Source organism: Delphinapterus leucas, chromosome 7 (genome assembly GCF_059928025.1).
Source record: "Delphinapterus leucas isolate spDelLeu-1000000601 "Yukka" chromosome 7, BTC_Dleu_Yukka2, whole genome shotgun sequence".
Classification (NCBI taxonomy): Eukaryota; Metazoa; Chordata; class Mammalia; order Artiodactyla; family Monodontidae; genus Delphinapterus; species Delphinapterus leucas.
The window spans coordinates 11,116,438-11,132,494 of NC_143135.1; the positions used below are offsets into that span (position 1 = coordinate 11,116,438).

A 16,057-nucleotide genomic window follows, 5' to 3' on the forward strand; every position below is an offset into this window, starting at 1 on the left:
TCTAGGTCCATCCACGTTGCTGCGAATGGCATTGTTTCATTCTTTTTATGGCTGAGTAATATTCCATTGTGTGTATGTACCACATCTTCTTTACCCATTCATCTGTCAATGGACATTTAGTCTGTTTCCATGTCCTGGCTATTGTAAATAGTGCTGCAATGAACATTGGGGTGCATGTATCTTTTGGAATTAGAGTTTTCTCCAGATATATGCCCAGGAGTGGGATTGCTGGGTCATATGGCAGCTCTACATCAAGGTTTTAATAACTAGTGGTGCTCAGCCTGTGAAGCTAGGCAACTGGCCTCATTATTTCTGAAAACACTTGTCAGCTGCATCAGTGACAATCTGTGGTAATTCAGTTGCTTGAAACCTTCTCTCCAGAATGCATACATGTGACCTGTAAATTGAAACATGACTTTTTCAGTCTCAGCACTGCATCCGTTTCATGGTATGGTTTAGGGAGCCATAAGGGTGAAATTGGGAGTTTCCATTAACTCCTCTGGATTCCCTGGTTCCCACTAAGTGTACTAGTTGTCCCAAAGAATTGACAGAGCTGGGCTTCAACTAAACCTGGTTCTAGATCAATGGCCTGGAAACACTGCTCTGAATTATGGGGTTTAATAGACTTAGCATTAGCATACAGAAACAAATTCAGGAAATTATCTTCTCCTAATAATATAATAAATGAATTGTTGCTTTAAAAAACTGAGTAATGAAGAGCCCCATTCATTTTTACGCACCTATCCTGGTTACATGCACTTAACAATGGAATGAAAAAATTAAAGTTATAGTAGTAGGTACCAACTTATTGCCAACTGTACACACAGGAAAAGGAAACTGGTATTGAAGTCCCAGAAGAGAGTAGTCAGGGAAAAACTGAAACATCAAGAGAGGGAACAAAACCAAAGCTTTCTTTCAAAGCTGGAAAACTCTCCTGGGGGTAACAGCAAAGTGTGTGGTTGCACTTTTTCTGAGTGCCCAGTACTGCTGCAGAGTAACCAGCCCTGGGGGAGGTGGGGGGCAGTTAGGGTAGTTAACTGGTAAGGGTATAGGGCTAAGTTTCCATATCTAGTACCACACAACTTTTTCAAAGTCCCGATTGACCTTAATATTCCAATCGACTCTCATTTCCCCATTTTGCGATTAGATTAGCCTAAAGAGGAGCTAGTCGCTTTAGGAGAACTGCTGAACTTTTCGTTTCAGCAACGGCTTTCTTTCCCATCAGTTCAGTCTGCCCCAAGCTTGCTGGCTGCCACACTTAGTGCTAGTGTGTCAGGCTGGGGCTATCTGAGCCATGAACAGCTTCAGGGGTGCCATCCTTATCTGGGCAGTGGCAGCATGGGCTAAAATGAACAAACCTCTGGGAGACACAGATGAAGATGGATTTCAAAAATGCAAGATTGCCTTAAAACTACCTGTTCTGGCAGTCTTACCTGGAGGCGGCTGGGATAATCTGAGGAATGTGGACATGGGACGGGTGATGAACTTGACTTACACCTACTGCAGGACCACAGAGGATGGACAGTACATCGTCCCTGATGAGGTCTTTACCATTCCCCAGAAAGAGAGCAACCTGGAGATGAACTCAAAAATCCTGGAGTCCTGGGAGAATTACCAGAGTAGCACCTCCTACTCCATCAACATGGAGCTCTCCCTTTTTTCCAAAGTCAACGGCAAGTTCTCTCCTGAGTTCCAGAGGATGAAGACCCTTCAGGTGAAGGACCAAGCTGTAACTACCCAGGTTCAGGTAAGAAACCTGGCCTACACAGTCAAAATCAACCCAGATGCAGAGCTAAGCTGGGGGTTTAAGAAGGAGCTCTTGGACATCTCTGAGCGTCTAGAGAAAAACCAGACGCGGATGGCCACCTACTTGGCGGAACTGCTGGTCCTCAACTATGGTACCCATGTCATCACCAGTGTGGATGCAGGGGCTGCTCTCATTCAGGAGGACCACATCAGATCTTCCTTGCTCCAGGACAGCCAGAGCAGCCGCAGTGCAGTGACAGCGTCCGCTGGAATCACCTTCCTAAACATCGTGAACTTCAAATTTGAGGAGAACCACACCTCACAGAACGCCTTCACCAAGAGCTACCTCTCCAACCGAACCAACTCCAGGGTGCAGAGCATTGGAGGGCTTCCTTTTTACCCAGGCATCACCCTCCAGACCTGGCAGCAGGGCATCACCAACCACCTGGTGGCCATGGACCGAGCTGGCCTGCCTCTGTATTTCTTCATCAACCCTGACAGGCTGCCTGACTTGCCAGGACCCTTGGTGAAAAAGCTGTCTAAGACAGTGGAAACTGCTGTAAGACGCTATTACACGTTCAACACCTACCCCGGCTGCACAGATATCAACTCGCCCAACTTCAATTTCCAGGCCAACATTGATGATGGCTCTTGCGAGGGGAAGATGACCAATTTCTCCTTTGGCGGGGTTTACCAGGAATGCACCCAGTTCTCAGGGAATGAGGTTGTCCAACTCTGCCGAAACTTGGAGCAGAAGAATCCACTCACTGGGAATTTCTCCTGCCCCTCTGGCTACACCCCAGTCCAGCTGCTCTCCCAGACCCACGAGGAGGGTTACAACCACCTGGAGTGTTCACGGAAGTGTACCCTCCTTATCTTCTGCAAGACGGTGTGTGAAGATGTCTTCCGGGTGGCCAAGGCAGAATTTAGGGCTTTTTGGTGCGTGGCTAGTGGCCAAGTACCTGAAAACTCAGGACTACTTTTTGGTGGCCTCTTCAGCGATAAGAGCATCAACCCTTTGACAAATGCACAGTCATGCCCAGCTGGCTACTTTCCACTGAGACTTTTTGAAAACCTCAAGGTATGTGCCTCTCAGGACTATGAGTTGGGATATAGGTTTTCCGTCCCATTTGGCGGGTTCTTTAGCTGTGCAATCGGGAACCCCTTGGTGGATGCTGCCATGTACAAAGATTTAGGGGCACCTTCTCTAAAAAAGTGTCCAGGGGGTTTCAGCCAACACCTAGCCCTCATCAGTGATGGGTGCCAAGTGTCTTACTGCGTCAAAGCCGGGCTTTTTACAGGAGGGTCTCTGCCTCCCGTCAGGCTCCCACCTTACACCCAACCACCCCTCATGAGTCAGGCTGCCACCAACACTGTCCTAGTGACTAATCTTGAGACTGCAAGCTCCTGGATTAAAGATTCCCAGACCCACCAGTGGAGGCTCGGAGAGCCTCTCGAGCTTCGCCGGGCCATGAAGGTCATCCATGGGGACGGTAGTGGTCTCTCTGGAGGGGCAGCAGCCGGGGTCACACTGGGGGTCACCACCATCCTGGCAGCTGTCATTGCCCTGGCCATCTACGGCACCCGGAAGTACAACAAGAGGGGATACCAGGCGGTCCAAGACGAGAGGCAGAGTTTGGTTACAGGCACGGCTGTGAATGGAGACGCCCTTGACCAAGAACAGGCGCAGAGTCCAGCCTAGGCTCTCCCAGGAAACTATTTCTCTTGTCTCCGGCCAGAGCTTCAAACATGTCTTTCAGTTTTTCTTTCCACTTCTGCTTTCCTAAGTATTGATGTGGTAAATGCAACAAAAGGCAGGTATAACTTTGGGACTTTCTTAGGTCTTTGGGCCAGAAAATGAATAGAGCTACGTGGACAAAGTTGTGGGAGAAGTGGGAGAACAGTTGTGACTTTTTAAGCAAAAGTACTCCTGGAGCCTAAAACACTAGGGAGGTGTCTTTTCTCTACCTGCGTCAGTAAGTATCTTCACCTGAATGCCCATGTGTAAAAAGAGAGGAGGGAGAATGTTGATATTTGAATTTGAAGACGCATTTAATCTGAGGTCAGCCATGGTTTCCAATTCATGAGCTCTAAGAATTTATGCCCTTACGTGTTACCCTCCCACTATTTTGTGTTTTTAAAAAGCTGTCTGGATTTCATACTCCTGGAGGCGGACAGCGCCCCCAGAAGACACAGGAGGTCCTGCTTGACTATTGCTTTTCAGCTTTGAGGGCTCTGAATTGATGAACTAACTGTGTCATCTCCTCTGGGTCCTCTCAACATCATCTGAACCGAGAGATGGTGCCTATACTAGGCCCACTTTCTCCAACTTCACCACAGTTAAGACTTACTGAGACCAGGCCGCTCTTGGGCTTCAGACTAGGGTCATAAAGTCCTCAGAAAACATTTTAACATATAAACTTCTATTAAGAGGTCAAGGGAGAAGGGATGGTTTGGAGACCAGGAGTGAGTGAAGAAAGGGTAAAAACTAGAAAAGATTCTGGTGCTCATGGGAAATTGAAATTCTTACCCACAGCCAACTACTTGGTTTTGTCCTCTTAGCTCATCATAAATGGGCAAAGAAAGGAGCTGCAGGTTTGGATAGATCAAGCATTACCATCTCATTTTCTGTTACCAAGGTACAATCCCTTTCTCTTCCATGGATGGCCATCCCCCCTTCAGGTCGTCCCCATCACATGCACACACATCCTCAAACACACACACACCACATTCCAACAAGAAGTCTGCATTTTTCTGGGGGTGGGAGACAAGAAAAACACAATAAGTCAAAGTAAGCCCACACCTAAGTATCACTTCATCCCTAAAACCTAAACAGAGTAAAAAATTACCAATTAGGTACCCTACCCTTATTTTTCTTTTCCAGCAGAAAGGGTGTTGACATGATCAAATCAATTCTTTTAAATGAAACGAAAAAGCCATCCAACGTCATTTGTGACACATTTATTTCAGTTCCAGGCTGACTTCCCTGGGTCATGTAGCATGATACATGATTGTTACTTGGCAGTTGGGGCTTTGCCCAATTTTAAAAACAGTGTCACCTAATTGTAATTATTAGGGTGAATCTGTTAATATTCTTCTGCAACGTTTTTTAGAGTTACATATTTCTTCACCAAATCAAATGTCATTGGTGAGTTATCTTTTATGAAGGATAATTTGTCCTCATTAACATTCACAGTCAAGAGTTTAGGCTTATATTAGATCCTTCTTCTGAGTAGCTTGAAGCATCCCAGACTGTGGGGAGATGGGAGGGGGCGTCACACATTCACCTCTCACTGTGATACAGGGAAGTGATTCACAGAATTTGAGTCGTGCTCTCAGCCAGAGACATCGATTTCTACAACCTCTCTACCAAACCCCTGCTTCTTAAGCATTAAAATGTTCTCCTTAAGCTCTGGGTGTTTTGTGGGTATGTTTCAGCCAAGCTAACCACTTTCCTGCCAATACTGACTTCCCCGTGAATTCTTTGAAGATTACTGAGTCAGAGAGACCAAGTATAGCTAAAGCCTCCCAGACTTTTTTTTTTTAAAGAAGATGTTGGAGGTAGGAGTTTATTAATTAATTAATTTATTTTTGCTGTGTTGTGTCTTTCGTTTCTGTGCGAGGGCTTTCTCTAGTTGTGGCAAGCGGGGGCCACTCTTCATCGCGGTGCGCGGGCCTCTCACTATCGCGGCCTCTCTTGTTGCGGAGCACAGGCTCCAGACGCGCAGGCTCAGTAGTTGTGGCTCACGGGCCTAGTTGCTCCGCGGCATGTGGGATCTTCCCAGACCAGGGCTCGAACCCGTGTCCCCTGCATTAGCAGGCAGATTCTCAACTTCACCAACTTATATTTCTAACAACGTTGCACATAAATACGCATCCAAATGTATACTTAAGGAATACTCTGTTCGACTGTTCATCCACAGGAAATCAGAATGAGGGAGTCTGTGGCTTACATTCATCAATTCACTTTACAAAATCAGAACCTCCATGAGGGGTTCACAGGCTCCGCTTTCAGAATCCTGCTTTCCTGACCGGCTAGCTCAGGCTGGCATCTGTGGAAAGACTAACCACACTCCACAGACTATCAGAAATAGAGACACATTTGGGTGACAAAGGCGGCTTTGCAATTGCATTTTATTTTTGTGATCTCATTAGTATCGAGATGATCAATACTAAACACGTATTTGAAAAACAACAGCCTGTAAACTATTGAAACATACGCGATATTGTAGTCAGGTGAAGGGAACTTTAAGAAGCAAACGTTCATGGCTTTTAAGACGGTCTTTCCCCCACAGTTTCACTTACTTACTTCTCCTGCCACATGGTCTGTTCCTTTAGAGGAACAAGAAATCAAGCTAGGTAACTTGGTCAAACGTGTGGGTAGAAAAGATGTGAAAAAATTAGAAAAATGGACTCTCCCGTTCAGTGGAAGGGCTTGTGGTTGCTTACGGACTTAGGGAGGTAACCCCAATGCCTCACAGGTCGGTGTACTGGTCTACAGAAAGCAGGTTGACGGCAATTTTGTGGTTGTTCATTTACCATTTATTGTTCTGCACATACACCTCATGAGCACCAGGTGGCGATGTCCTCTCACAGAGCAACACCAAGGACGTCAAAAGACGCTGGTTTCAAACAATGATTTGCGACAGGACATTCACCTGCCCTCTCCCAGACCCACCTCCTCCCCACTCCCCACCAGTGTCAGTGGCCACAAACAAGGAAAGAGGACAGGGTCCTTTCTTGTACCACACGGGACCTTCCCGCAATCCTCTCATGCCCACAACAGTGCAATACCAGGACGAGCACTTTTGACCAAGTATAAAACCACAGAGAAGTCCAAGCTTTACAAATGGGGGACGAAAACACAAAGGCACACACAGCTACACATACACAATTCATCTTTTAAGGGATGAGCATATAACAAGGTTTGTCTCCAATCCCATGTGTCATCCCTGGAGACTCAGGAAGGGAGAAACCAGGCTGCTGGTGCTAAGACGATGAAAGGAAAGGCATGAAATTCCCTGCACGGGGCAGGGAACACAGCAGGGCTTCCGGTGGGAGAACTTCCTGTGTCAAAGTGATGGATGCACAGGGCCTCTGCTGGAGGGGGTTCTCACCGAACCCGAGACTGTACCTTTCCAGGTTGGCACAAGAGAGAGGGCAAAGGAATGCCTCCCGCCTTGCCTGACACAGTGTTAGAAAGGAAGTTTAAGATTCCTTCTTCTGAGAAGGTCCCACAAATAGAGCAGCATGAGGATGAGGTAGTCCCTACTGAGCATCCTTAGAGAGCAAGAGACACGGGGTGCCGATACTATCAGCGCCCTAGGGGGGGAAGGCTTGAAGGTACGAAGATGAACTCTCAAAGGGGTATTGCCCCTGGCACACTGCCTGCCTTACATGTTCCCTGCATCCTCTTCTTTCTGCTCCTGGCCGTCCCCTTCTCCACCCACACCTTCTTCTGCCTGATCCAGGGAAATCAATCTCTCCCCACGGCCCTCTGCCGGTTGTCAAAGCATTCTTCTTTCTTTCCCATCTCCTACTGCAGAGCTCTATCTACCCGCTGACGCTCAGTCTATTTCCTCATCCCCTGTGGGTGAGGAACCCAGGGGATACTTGACAAGGGTGCTGAATGAAGGTAGGGATGGTACGAGGCTTATAATGTGGCTCATCTCTGGCACGGCGTAGCCTTAGCCTGGCAAAGGGCATGGACGTGACATCAAAAGCTGCAGGGATGTCTCTTCCGTTGAGTTCAGATGTTTCCTTCCCCACTGTGGCAGGAAACTGCCCCATGGTGCCGTGAACTCAGGCCCTGGTCTGCTGGTGAGATAAATGACGGATGAGCGAGACTGGAACTCAGCCAGCAGGAGCAATTCCTCCTGTCAGAGCTCCCTCTGCTGGAGCCGATTAACACCCCTATAGCCATTTGGAAAAGGAGGGGAGCGTGACCCAGAAGCTGGGTGACACCCAGGTGAGCCCACTGGCCACCCGACAGTCAAAACGTCTGCAGGCGTTTGGAGCAAGCAGCTCGGGGCCCGCTCTCAGAAAAGCTTGGCTTCTGCTTCTAACTTAAATACCATTTTTGAAGGTTCTTCCATTTCCACCTTTCTAGCATCGAAAACCTTCCAAATACTATGAAATATATATGCATATATATATACGTTAAACCCCCAAACGTGAGGTATATAAATTCAAATTAGAATCCAGAGGAACTTCCCCCAAACACGTAGTTCAAAGAACCCACTTTCAAAGGGAGGATTGGGTTTCCCTTCTTGGTCCCCCTTCTCTCCTCCCTGACACACAATCCCTTCCTTAACAGGAGCTGAAGGGAATGTCAGGGAGGGGATAGACAGGTTCTTGGGACACAACCCAGACGCAGGTTGGACTGGACCCTAATGTGGCCCCAATCCTGCTGGGAATGGGCTAGAGTCTCCCTCACGCTCTGGGTCATCCTGTAATCGAAGAGGGAGGTGAGGGGCCCAGCACCACCTCCGGGCTCTGATTAGCAAATGTGCACGGAGACAGATCGAAGCCCTCGTAGTCGGGCTCAGATCTCATCTTGAAAGAGATATACAAAGGGGTCAGTCCAGCCCTCACCTTACACATCTTCCCAAGCATAGTTCTATCTTCTTCTGGGTCCAAGTTTACTATGGGATGGGCTGGCAAAGGGTGAGGCAAGTCAAGGGCCCACAGCCTGGCTGCTTCACCCCCATCAGAATGGGGGCTTGACATCTTGCAAAACAGTGTGGGAACACGATGGGACCCTCCACCAACCCGGCCCAGCAGTGCACACACGCGCACACACGCACATGCACATACACATATATGCACGCACACAGATGGCACAGAGCCCGGCCTGGGCTCCACTCACAGTGACTGTATGAAACTCATGGAATCTTTGAGCTGGTCTGGGATGAGTTGGGAAGAAGGCTATGGGCTCCTCTCCCTGAGGACTGTGCAGACGCTAAGTTGGATGCAGGCTCGGATCTGATCAGCGAGGGGCCGGAGACACCTTTGGATGCGGCCCCAGAGAGGAACCCCAGAGCCTATCCACCTGTATGCCTCTTTGGACAGGTCAAATGTGGGAGGAGGAGGGAGGGCCCAGAGAAGCCAGGGCGATGATGAGAGCTGAGCCTGCTCCCGGGAGCCTGTGCCACCCTGACCCTCTTGGCAAGACGTGCTTCCTTGCTGTACACCGAGGCACGGATTTCTGACGTCACAGCAGTTTCGCGGTTCACCACTTTGCCCCCCAGTCTTGCACAGTGAGAGCCCCTCACCTCCAGCGGAGGAGAGAAAAGCAGAAACTCCGCTCTCGAAGCAGAGTGGAAGCAGCAAGAAACCGGCTGAGGCATGAACCTCCGGCTTCACAAGGCCAGGATAAGGAGTGCCCATACCCTAAGCGTGCTGCCCGTGCCCCCTGCTTAGGGGGGTGAGTGGGGTCCCTGCCTACCCAGCACCGAAAACTCCATGGGAACAGACTGAGGATGGCCCTCATCCCACGTCCCCTTTGCGTTGGATGCGGTTTGTGGATGACACCACCTTATTCATTCTGACTGCTGCCCCCAGCCTGGGGCTGGGAGGGATGGGGGGTGGAGACAGGACAGGAGGGGAGACAGGGAGTTGGGAGGGCATGGCGCCAACTTCCACGTTGACTCTCCCCACTTCCTGACCTGGGGTCCCATGGCCTCTCCCACCCCAAAGCCCCTCCGGTTCAGTCCGCCTCCTGGGCAGTACTGTCCTCAGAAATGCCCTGGGCAGCCAGTTCAGCCAGCACGTTATCCAGGTAATTGGCATCTGGGTAGCCGTGGCCAGTGAGATTAGAGCCAAACTCTGTCTTGTGATGGACCTCATTCCAGATGACGGTATCTGACTCGCCTGTGGTGCTGGACGTACCGATGGCAAAGATGAGACGGCGATCCCAGGCCACAAGCAGCAGCTTCAGGACCTAAGAGAAAAGGCAGGAGATCAGAGTCAGGCATCCAGACTATCCCTTGGGAAGTGGAGAGTCCTCCCAAGGGTCTGAGCCCCTCCTGCATCGTGATGCCCTAAGCAGCACAGTGAATAGAAAGGGATTTGTAAATGGAGTCAGGGACCTGCAGGTTAAGTCTTGACTCTGTCGTTGACTAACTGTGTGGCCGCGGACAAGTTACATCACCTCTCTGAGCTTTCATTTCCTTACTTATAGAAGGGCAATGGTACACTTTACCCCTGAAGGTTGTGCACAACTTAGGGAGTACTATGTGAAAAGCACTTTCACAGTAGTGCTTGGCACACCTACTCAACAAATGCTAGGTGCGAGCATCATAGCTGCATTTTAAAAGCTGGGATCTAGGCATCCAAGGCACTTATGATCTGAGATCTTCTGAGCTATGCCCTCCCCCCTGCCATCACCAACACCTGAATGTGGTATTAATTGATCCACAGCTAAAGTTGTGGAATATCTCTCCAGGGACATGGTGGAAGCGTTTTGACCTCTTCCAGGCTATTTCATATTTATTTTCTCATCTGATCCTCACAGCCACCCTTTGAGGCAGGTCTGGCAGGTACTAATATTATCTCTGTTTTGTAGGTGAGGCTCAGAGAGGCGTTAGGGCTTGCGGAATGTTCTAATTCAGCTGCATTAGAAAAATCTTTGTTAAGATGAATGCCTGACACCCTGACCAGCATGAAGAAGGCACCCGATTAAAATGCACTGGGTTCAAAACTGAATGACTATAACCATGGTGCGAGCTGGAGGTGGGGAATCTTAATAGTAAAGAGTAGCAGGCTTTGAAACCAAGAGTTACCATTTCCTGAGTGTTTACTTACTAATGCCAGGCACTGGGTCATGTAATGGTTATAATAATTGGCCAAGACAGGATACTCATTATCCCTTCTCCGCAGAAGAGGAAACAGGCTCAGAAGACAAAAGATTTGCCTTGGTCACAGCTAGAAAGTACCAGAGGGGGCCTTGGCTTCAGGACTGCTTGACTTTCCCATCCCTGCTCTCAGTCATGTCTCTGTTGACTCTCAGGTGGGGCTCAGTATAGATTCCATGGAGGAGGCTGCTTCTGAGCTGATCTCAGAGAGAGGGGAGGATATGAGGTATATTAATAGAGCAGGACGTATAGACACTGGAAATACATATCATCCAAGGCATGGATAATTAAGATTGCTGCCACCACGCTGGGCATGTTACAAACGCGACCTTCATTTAATTCTTACAACATCCTGTCCATACAGCTAGAAGTGATCACCATTCTTTTATAGATTAAGTCAACTTTACGTCAGTTCCCACAGCTGGTAAATGGCAGAACTAGGATTTGAACCCAGGCTCGTCTGGCTCCAACGCCCATGCTCTTATTACTTTGCTCTGCAAAGGAGCCCAAGGTTAGCATCGGGGAACAGCAGACAGGAGGGATAAGGGTGAGGAATTGGTGAGAGGGGACCCACACTGTAGTAGGTCTTGTATATCAAGCAGAGAAGATTGTCCTTGTGAAGAAGGAAGGGAAAGCCATCCTAACAATTTTGTATTGTTTTCTCTCACTTTATTTCTGTTAAGCAAGGAGAGTGATGCCAGAAACTGTGTTTCAGGATTACTATTCTGGTGACAGATAGCTAGGTTGGCAGTGGCAGGATTAGAAAAGGATTCAAGCGGTTTGGAGGGCAGTGCAGGGAGAAATGTGTGGTTCAGAGCCAGAGTCCGAGATGTTCATGTGTCCAATTTGGTCCCAGGGATGCAGAGTATGTCATTAACATGAAGAGGGAGCCCTGGCAGAGGAGCAGCTCTCGGCAAGAGGATCCTAACTTTAACTGCAGGACTTGATGGTGGAGATGTTTAGCCAGCAGTTGGAGCTGTAGATCTCGAGCGTAGAGACGTGGCTGTTCAGGGCGAACAGGTATCAGGACTGGCCCTGCCTCCTAATCTGGGGACACTGAACTGGGCACCTCTTCAGGACGATACGGTTGATTCTCTTATTGTGCCGAACTATCTGATTCTTCCCCTCTGAGAGACTATAGCCACACTCTTTGCTATGAGCCACACTCTTTGCCAAGGGGCCTCCCTGTAGGCAGGGCACCAGCTCCTTGTCTGGCTTGTCCGTGACTTGCTGGGGCCTATGAAAGGTGAGTGGAAGTAACAAGCTTCCAGGAGCGGCTTTAATGGGATTGTACACTACTGCTTGGATTCTCTCTTGGTCCTCTGCCTCATTCCATGGGAAGGGGATGGACCACGGAAGGGCTGCTCCTTTGACCTGGATTCCAGAACAGGAAGCCACATGGAGCAGATGAAAGCTGACCCACAGCAGCAACTGAGACACAGCCACTAACATGCAAAGTACATGAGAAATAAACAGTGGTTGAAGGAAGCCACTGAGATTTAGAGGTTGTTTGTTACGCAGCGTGACCTAAAGAGAGCTAAAAAAGGCACACCTCTTGTTCAATAAATCAACGGTTCTTTTCACTTTTGAGATCAGGGAATGTTTTGAGAATACAATGATTTTCTGGCCTTATCCACAGGAAAATGAACATGAAATTTTAATTCTAATTTTAGAGTTCATGGAACCACTGAAGCCTCACCGGGAATCACTAAGAATGCAGAAACCCAGTGATTTTTCCCTCTACTCTTTTGGGGAAAATAAAAGTATTCATTAAAAATAAATAAGCAAATAAAATTCCACAAATTAAGATCCCTGCCCCAGAGCAGTGCTTCTCAAGCTTTAATATGCTGTCAGATCACTTGGAATCTTGTTAAAATGAACTAGGTCCTAAGGTTCTGCATTTATATCAAACTCTTAGGTCTTGTCACTGGTGCTGGTCCCAGGACCTGCCATTAGGCGGCAAAGCTCTAGAGGAAGGATCCTAAAATAGATGAATTATTGCCAGTAAAATCCAGGAGAGGAAAAAGCCAAAAGCCCAGGCCCCACCACCCTGCAAAAATAAAATTCTAAACATATCCATCCTACTTCTAGTTGACTTGACTATGACTTTGCTACATGGGCATCTAGAGTTACAAGAGACCCAGTTCTGTTTAGCATCGTAGGGAGCAAACTTGAGGCCCTAAGAGACAAGTAAATTCCCCAGCCCTTCGCTGAAACCTGCTCTCACCTTTCTCCCTTTCTCGCTGTCTGGAAGGTAACAGTGTCGTGGGAAGCCACGGGCGCTGAAACTTTTCCCAGGATTTGGGTGTTCTGGCCCCTGAAAGCAGAAAAAAAAAGAGAGCAAAGAGCATTTTTCAAAATCTTTTGGATGCAGGGGGTGCAGGCTGTGATTGATTCAAATAATGATGAATACTAATGGCCACAGAGTCTAGACAGAGAACGGACCCAAACAGCGGTGGGAGTAGTGGTTTAACACATACTCGAGTCCTTGGACCTGGCTCTGGACCCAGAGCTGCTGCCTCCCAGCTGTGTTAGCTGGAGCTGCTCTCCCTTGGGGTGTTAATTCCCCACCCCTTAAATAAGGAAGATGTGGGACCGTTATGAATGTTAAGGCGCACGTTCAGAGCTGAGCAGCTGTTTATCACCTTCATCATCGTCTATTCTGGCTCTTTTGTTTTACCAGAGAGGAAAACTGCAGCCCCAGACGTTAAATGACTTCCGTTATGTTAATGGCTTTGCCCAAACTTAAGCCCAGGTTTCCTGAAGCATACTCTGGACTTTTTTAACCTCTAAACTACTCAGAATAACATAAGTGCCTGTGAGCTTTGAGCCAAGAGCCATGCGATCAGAATTATCTGAATGATTCTTGGGGATTTTCTCCTTTGTCCTCATGGGTTTTGGTTTGTTGTCTTATTTAGCAATATACATTGGCATATTCACGACTAAAAATCTTCTGACATTTCAACTGTCATCAACTGTCATCCAATACCCCTATTAAGCAAGCGGTCTCAAGCCACCAGGTGGGAAAGAAACTGAAGCAGAATTTAGCCAACAACAAGGCTTCCTAATCAGGGTTCAGACTGGTCTACAGGTCCCTTTGAGAAGCTCATGAAAAATGAGGGATTTTCTCCCAGTAACAATGCACATATTTTCCCCCTACACACAATGTTTGTCTATAATTTCTGAGCACCCCTGGCCCCCCTCAGAGTCTGTGAAACCCTTTTTAAAAATCCCTTCTAGATGAAGCCAATATAATATTGATAATTCCACACAGCTCCTGGTACAAGCTCTCACACCGTAGATCAGTAACCGTATCCTGGCTGAACAAACGAATGAGCGAGTGAATGCAGGAATGAATGAATGAGTGACAAAACTTCAAGAAAACACAGATTTTCCATTTTCTCTTACTATGGACGACAGTTCCAAAATGATTTTAAAATTTTGTGATTAAAACAATCTTGTTCAATAGCACGGTTCAGGATCATGTATGATTTTGCAAACTGAACAGCACGATAGGTACAGTGGAGTCTCAGAGAAAGGAAAGATCACAGGGAACGGAAAGAGGCAACAGTGTCTTCTGGGAGACGCGGGACTTGAAGGTTCTGAATTTCACATTCTTACGAAATCACATTTACAACATTCCCACGGCCACGGCTGTTTCTAAGCCAGGCTGGACAACTGATGGCCGATTCTCACGACGGTTCTGCCCGCTCCTCTCCTGCCCGGGACTTGCCTGTTATGCGGCCAGCACAGACACCTGCTTGGCACCAGCAAGGCTGTGTGCTCCCCGCACGGTGCTAAGCTCAGCACTCACGACTCTGCCTTGGCCCCGCTCAGAGTTTCTCCCCCAGAGAATCATCGTCTGCAGTGAAGGCAGAGCTTACAGGGCCTCACTCCTCATGAAAGCCCAAGCTGTGCGGTCCCTGGGGTCTCCAGGAATGGACTTTGCCCTGAGGGTTCTGCTACCGACTCTCACGGGTGGTCTACGGAACGGCTGTAAGGACAGTGCACGGACGCATTTCCTTTGACACAAGCTTGGGGTTTTCCTAGGGGAGCCATGGCACCTCCAGAGGCAGCAGGTGGGCACCTCTATACCCTAGTGCAGGCTCCCCGTTCTTTGGTCCTGGGGTCCGGGAACAAAGAACATCCTCCAAAGTGGTTGCCCCACCCCGACTTTGCCCACGTCAGTCTGTCCTACTCCCCCCCCAAGGCCATTGGCTGTTTCTCGGGACTCCCGTACTCTCATCCTTGGCCCTATTATACCCTCCCTGGCAGCCCTAGAATCAACCCAGAAGTCTCACTTGCCCTCACATCCAACCATATCTCCCTGGTCCCGGCCCCTCCCTTTTTCATGACTGGAAGCTAAATTATCGCAGTGGTCTCCCAATTGGTCTGTCAGGTCACCCCCCACTCTTTTGCCAGACTGGCCCTCCTAAAGCAGCTCCCCAATCACACGACCTTCCATAACCCTAACCAACGCCCGACCACCTCGAGGGACGCCCCGCCACCAGCCTGTCAAGGAGAACCTACAGCCTTCACCCTGGTGTCGAAGGCCTCCTGACCTGGCCACAGTCCCCCTTCTCTGCCCGCTCTCTCACATCCTCCTTACTCCCTCCTTCCGTCGCCTACTTTGGCAAATCTTAACCCAAATTAAACTCTTCCTGATGGGCCTTCCACACCCACTCTTTCTCTCCCTTGGCAACTCTGTTGTGTCCTCCAATTAAAAACACTCTCCTCCATTTCTTCATGTCTTTCCTCTACTAGTGAGTACCCTGCTCCCAGAAAGTCTCCTCCAACCCTCCCAGACAGGCAGACGTAGGCCCTCTTCCTTACCCTGACATGTAAGATACTCATTAATGATGGAGACCAGGTACTGAGCACCTTGGTTCTGTACCCTGGACCACAATATGCACATATAAACATTATCACCCATCTTTACAAAACCCCCGCACATTAGCTTCCCGGCTGTGCAGATAAAGCAACAGGGCTCAGGAAGGTCAAGTGGTCAAGGTCCAAAATCACCAGCTAAGGAGGAATCAGCCTGGAATTGGAAGCCAGGTCCTGGCAGACTCTGAAGCCCTGTGTTGTCTGTCCGCCCTGCTTCCCACAGCTTGTATCAGTGGTGCACATCAGTTTTTACTCTATAGTTTAGTGATGTGTATTTATTTCTGCCTGACTGGTTGATACGTCCTTCAAAGAAGAGCCATGTTTTTTAATTCAATTTTTTACGGACTATTACATCTCCCTGTTTTATTTCTTCCTTATCTCACTAGAAGGGGGACTTCAGGGAAGCAAGGGCTGTGTCTGTTTAGCTCACCATTCTTTCTCTAGCATCTAGAACATGTCTGGTCCCCTGTCCACACTCAAATGTTTGTTAAACAAAAGACAAAATGGAGGAAGGCAAGGAGGAAGGAGGAAAGGAAGGTAAACTAATAAATATTTGTTAAATAAATGAA

At 48.5% G+C, this 16,057-nt stretch overlaps 2 protein-coding genes across 2 annotated transcripts in view; one reads left to right on the forward strand and one right to left on the reverse strand.

Moving 5' to 3' along the window:
- The first annotated feature begins 1,177 nt into the window (after positions 1-1,177).
- On the forward strand, positions 1,178-5,155 carry MPEG1 (macrophage expressed 1). Its single transcript, XM_022591902.2, has one exon. The coding sequence runs from the start codon at positions 1,295-1,297 to the stop codon at positions 3,446-3,448; it is 2,154 nt and encodes a 717-aa protein (XP_022447610.2). The 5' UTR covers positions 1,178-1,294; the 3' UTR covers positions 3,449-5,155.
- Positions 5,156-5,808: 653 nt separating this feature from the next.
- The window catches only part of DTX4 (deltex E3 ubiquitin ligase 4), a 33,956-nt gene continuing 23,707 nt past the window's right edge, over positions 5,809-16,057 (reverse strand). Inside the window, exons 8-9 of the mRNA XM_022591903.3 lie at positions 12,829-12,918; positions 5,809-9,688 (exon numbers count right to left, since the gene is read on the reverse strand). Coding sequence (XP_022447611.1) covers positions 9,455-9,688; positions 12,829-12,918 — 324 coding nt within the window. The 3' untranslated portion in view covers positions 5,809-9,454. The remainder of the gene's footprint in view (positions 9,689-12,828; positions 12,919-16,057) is intronic.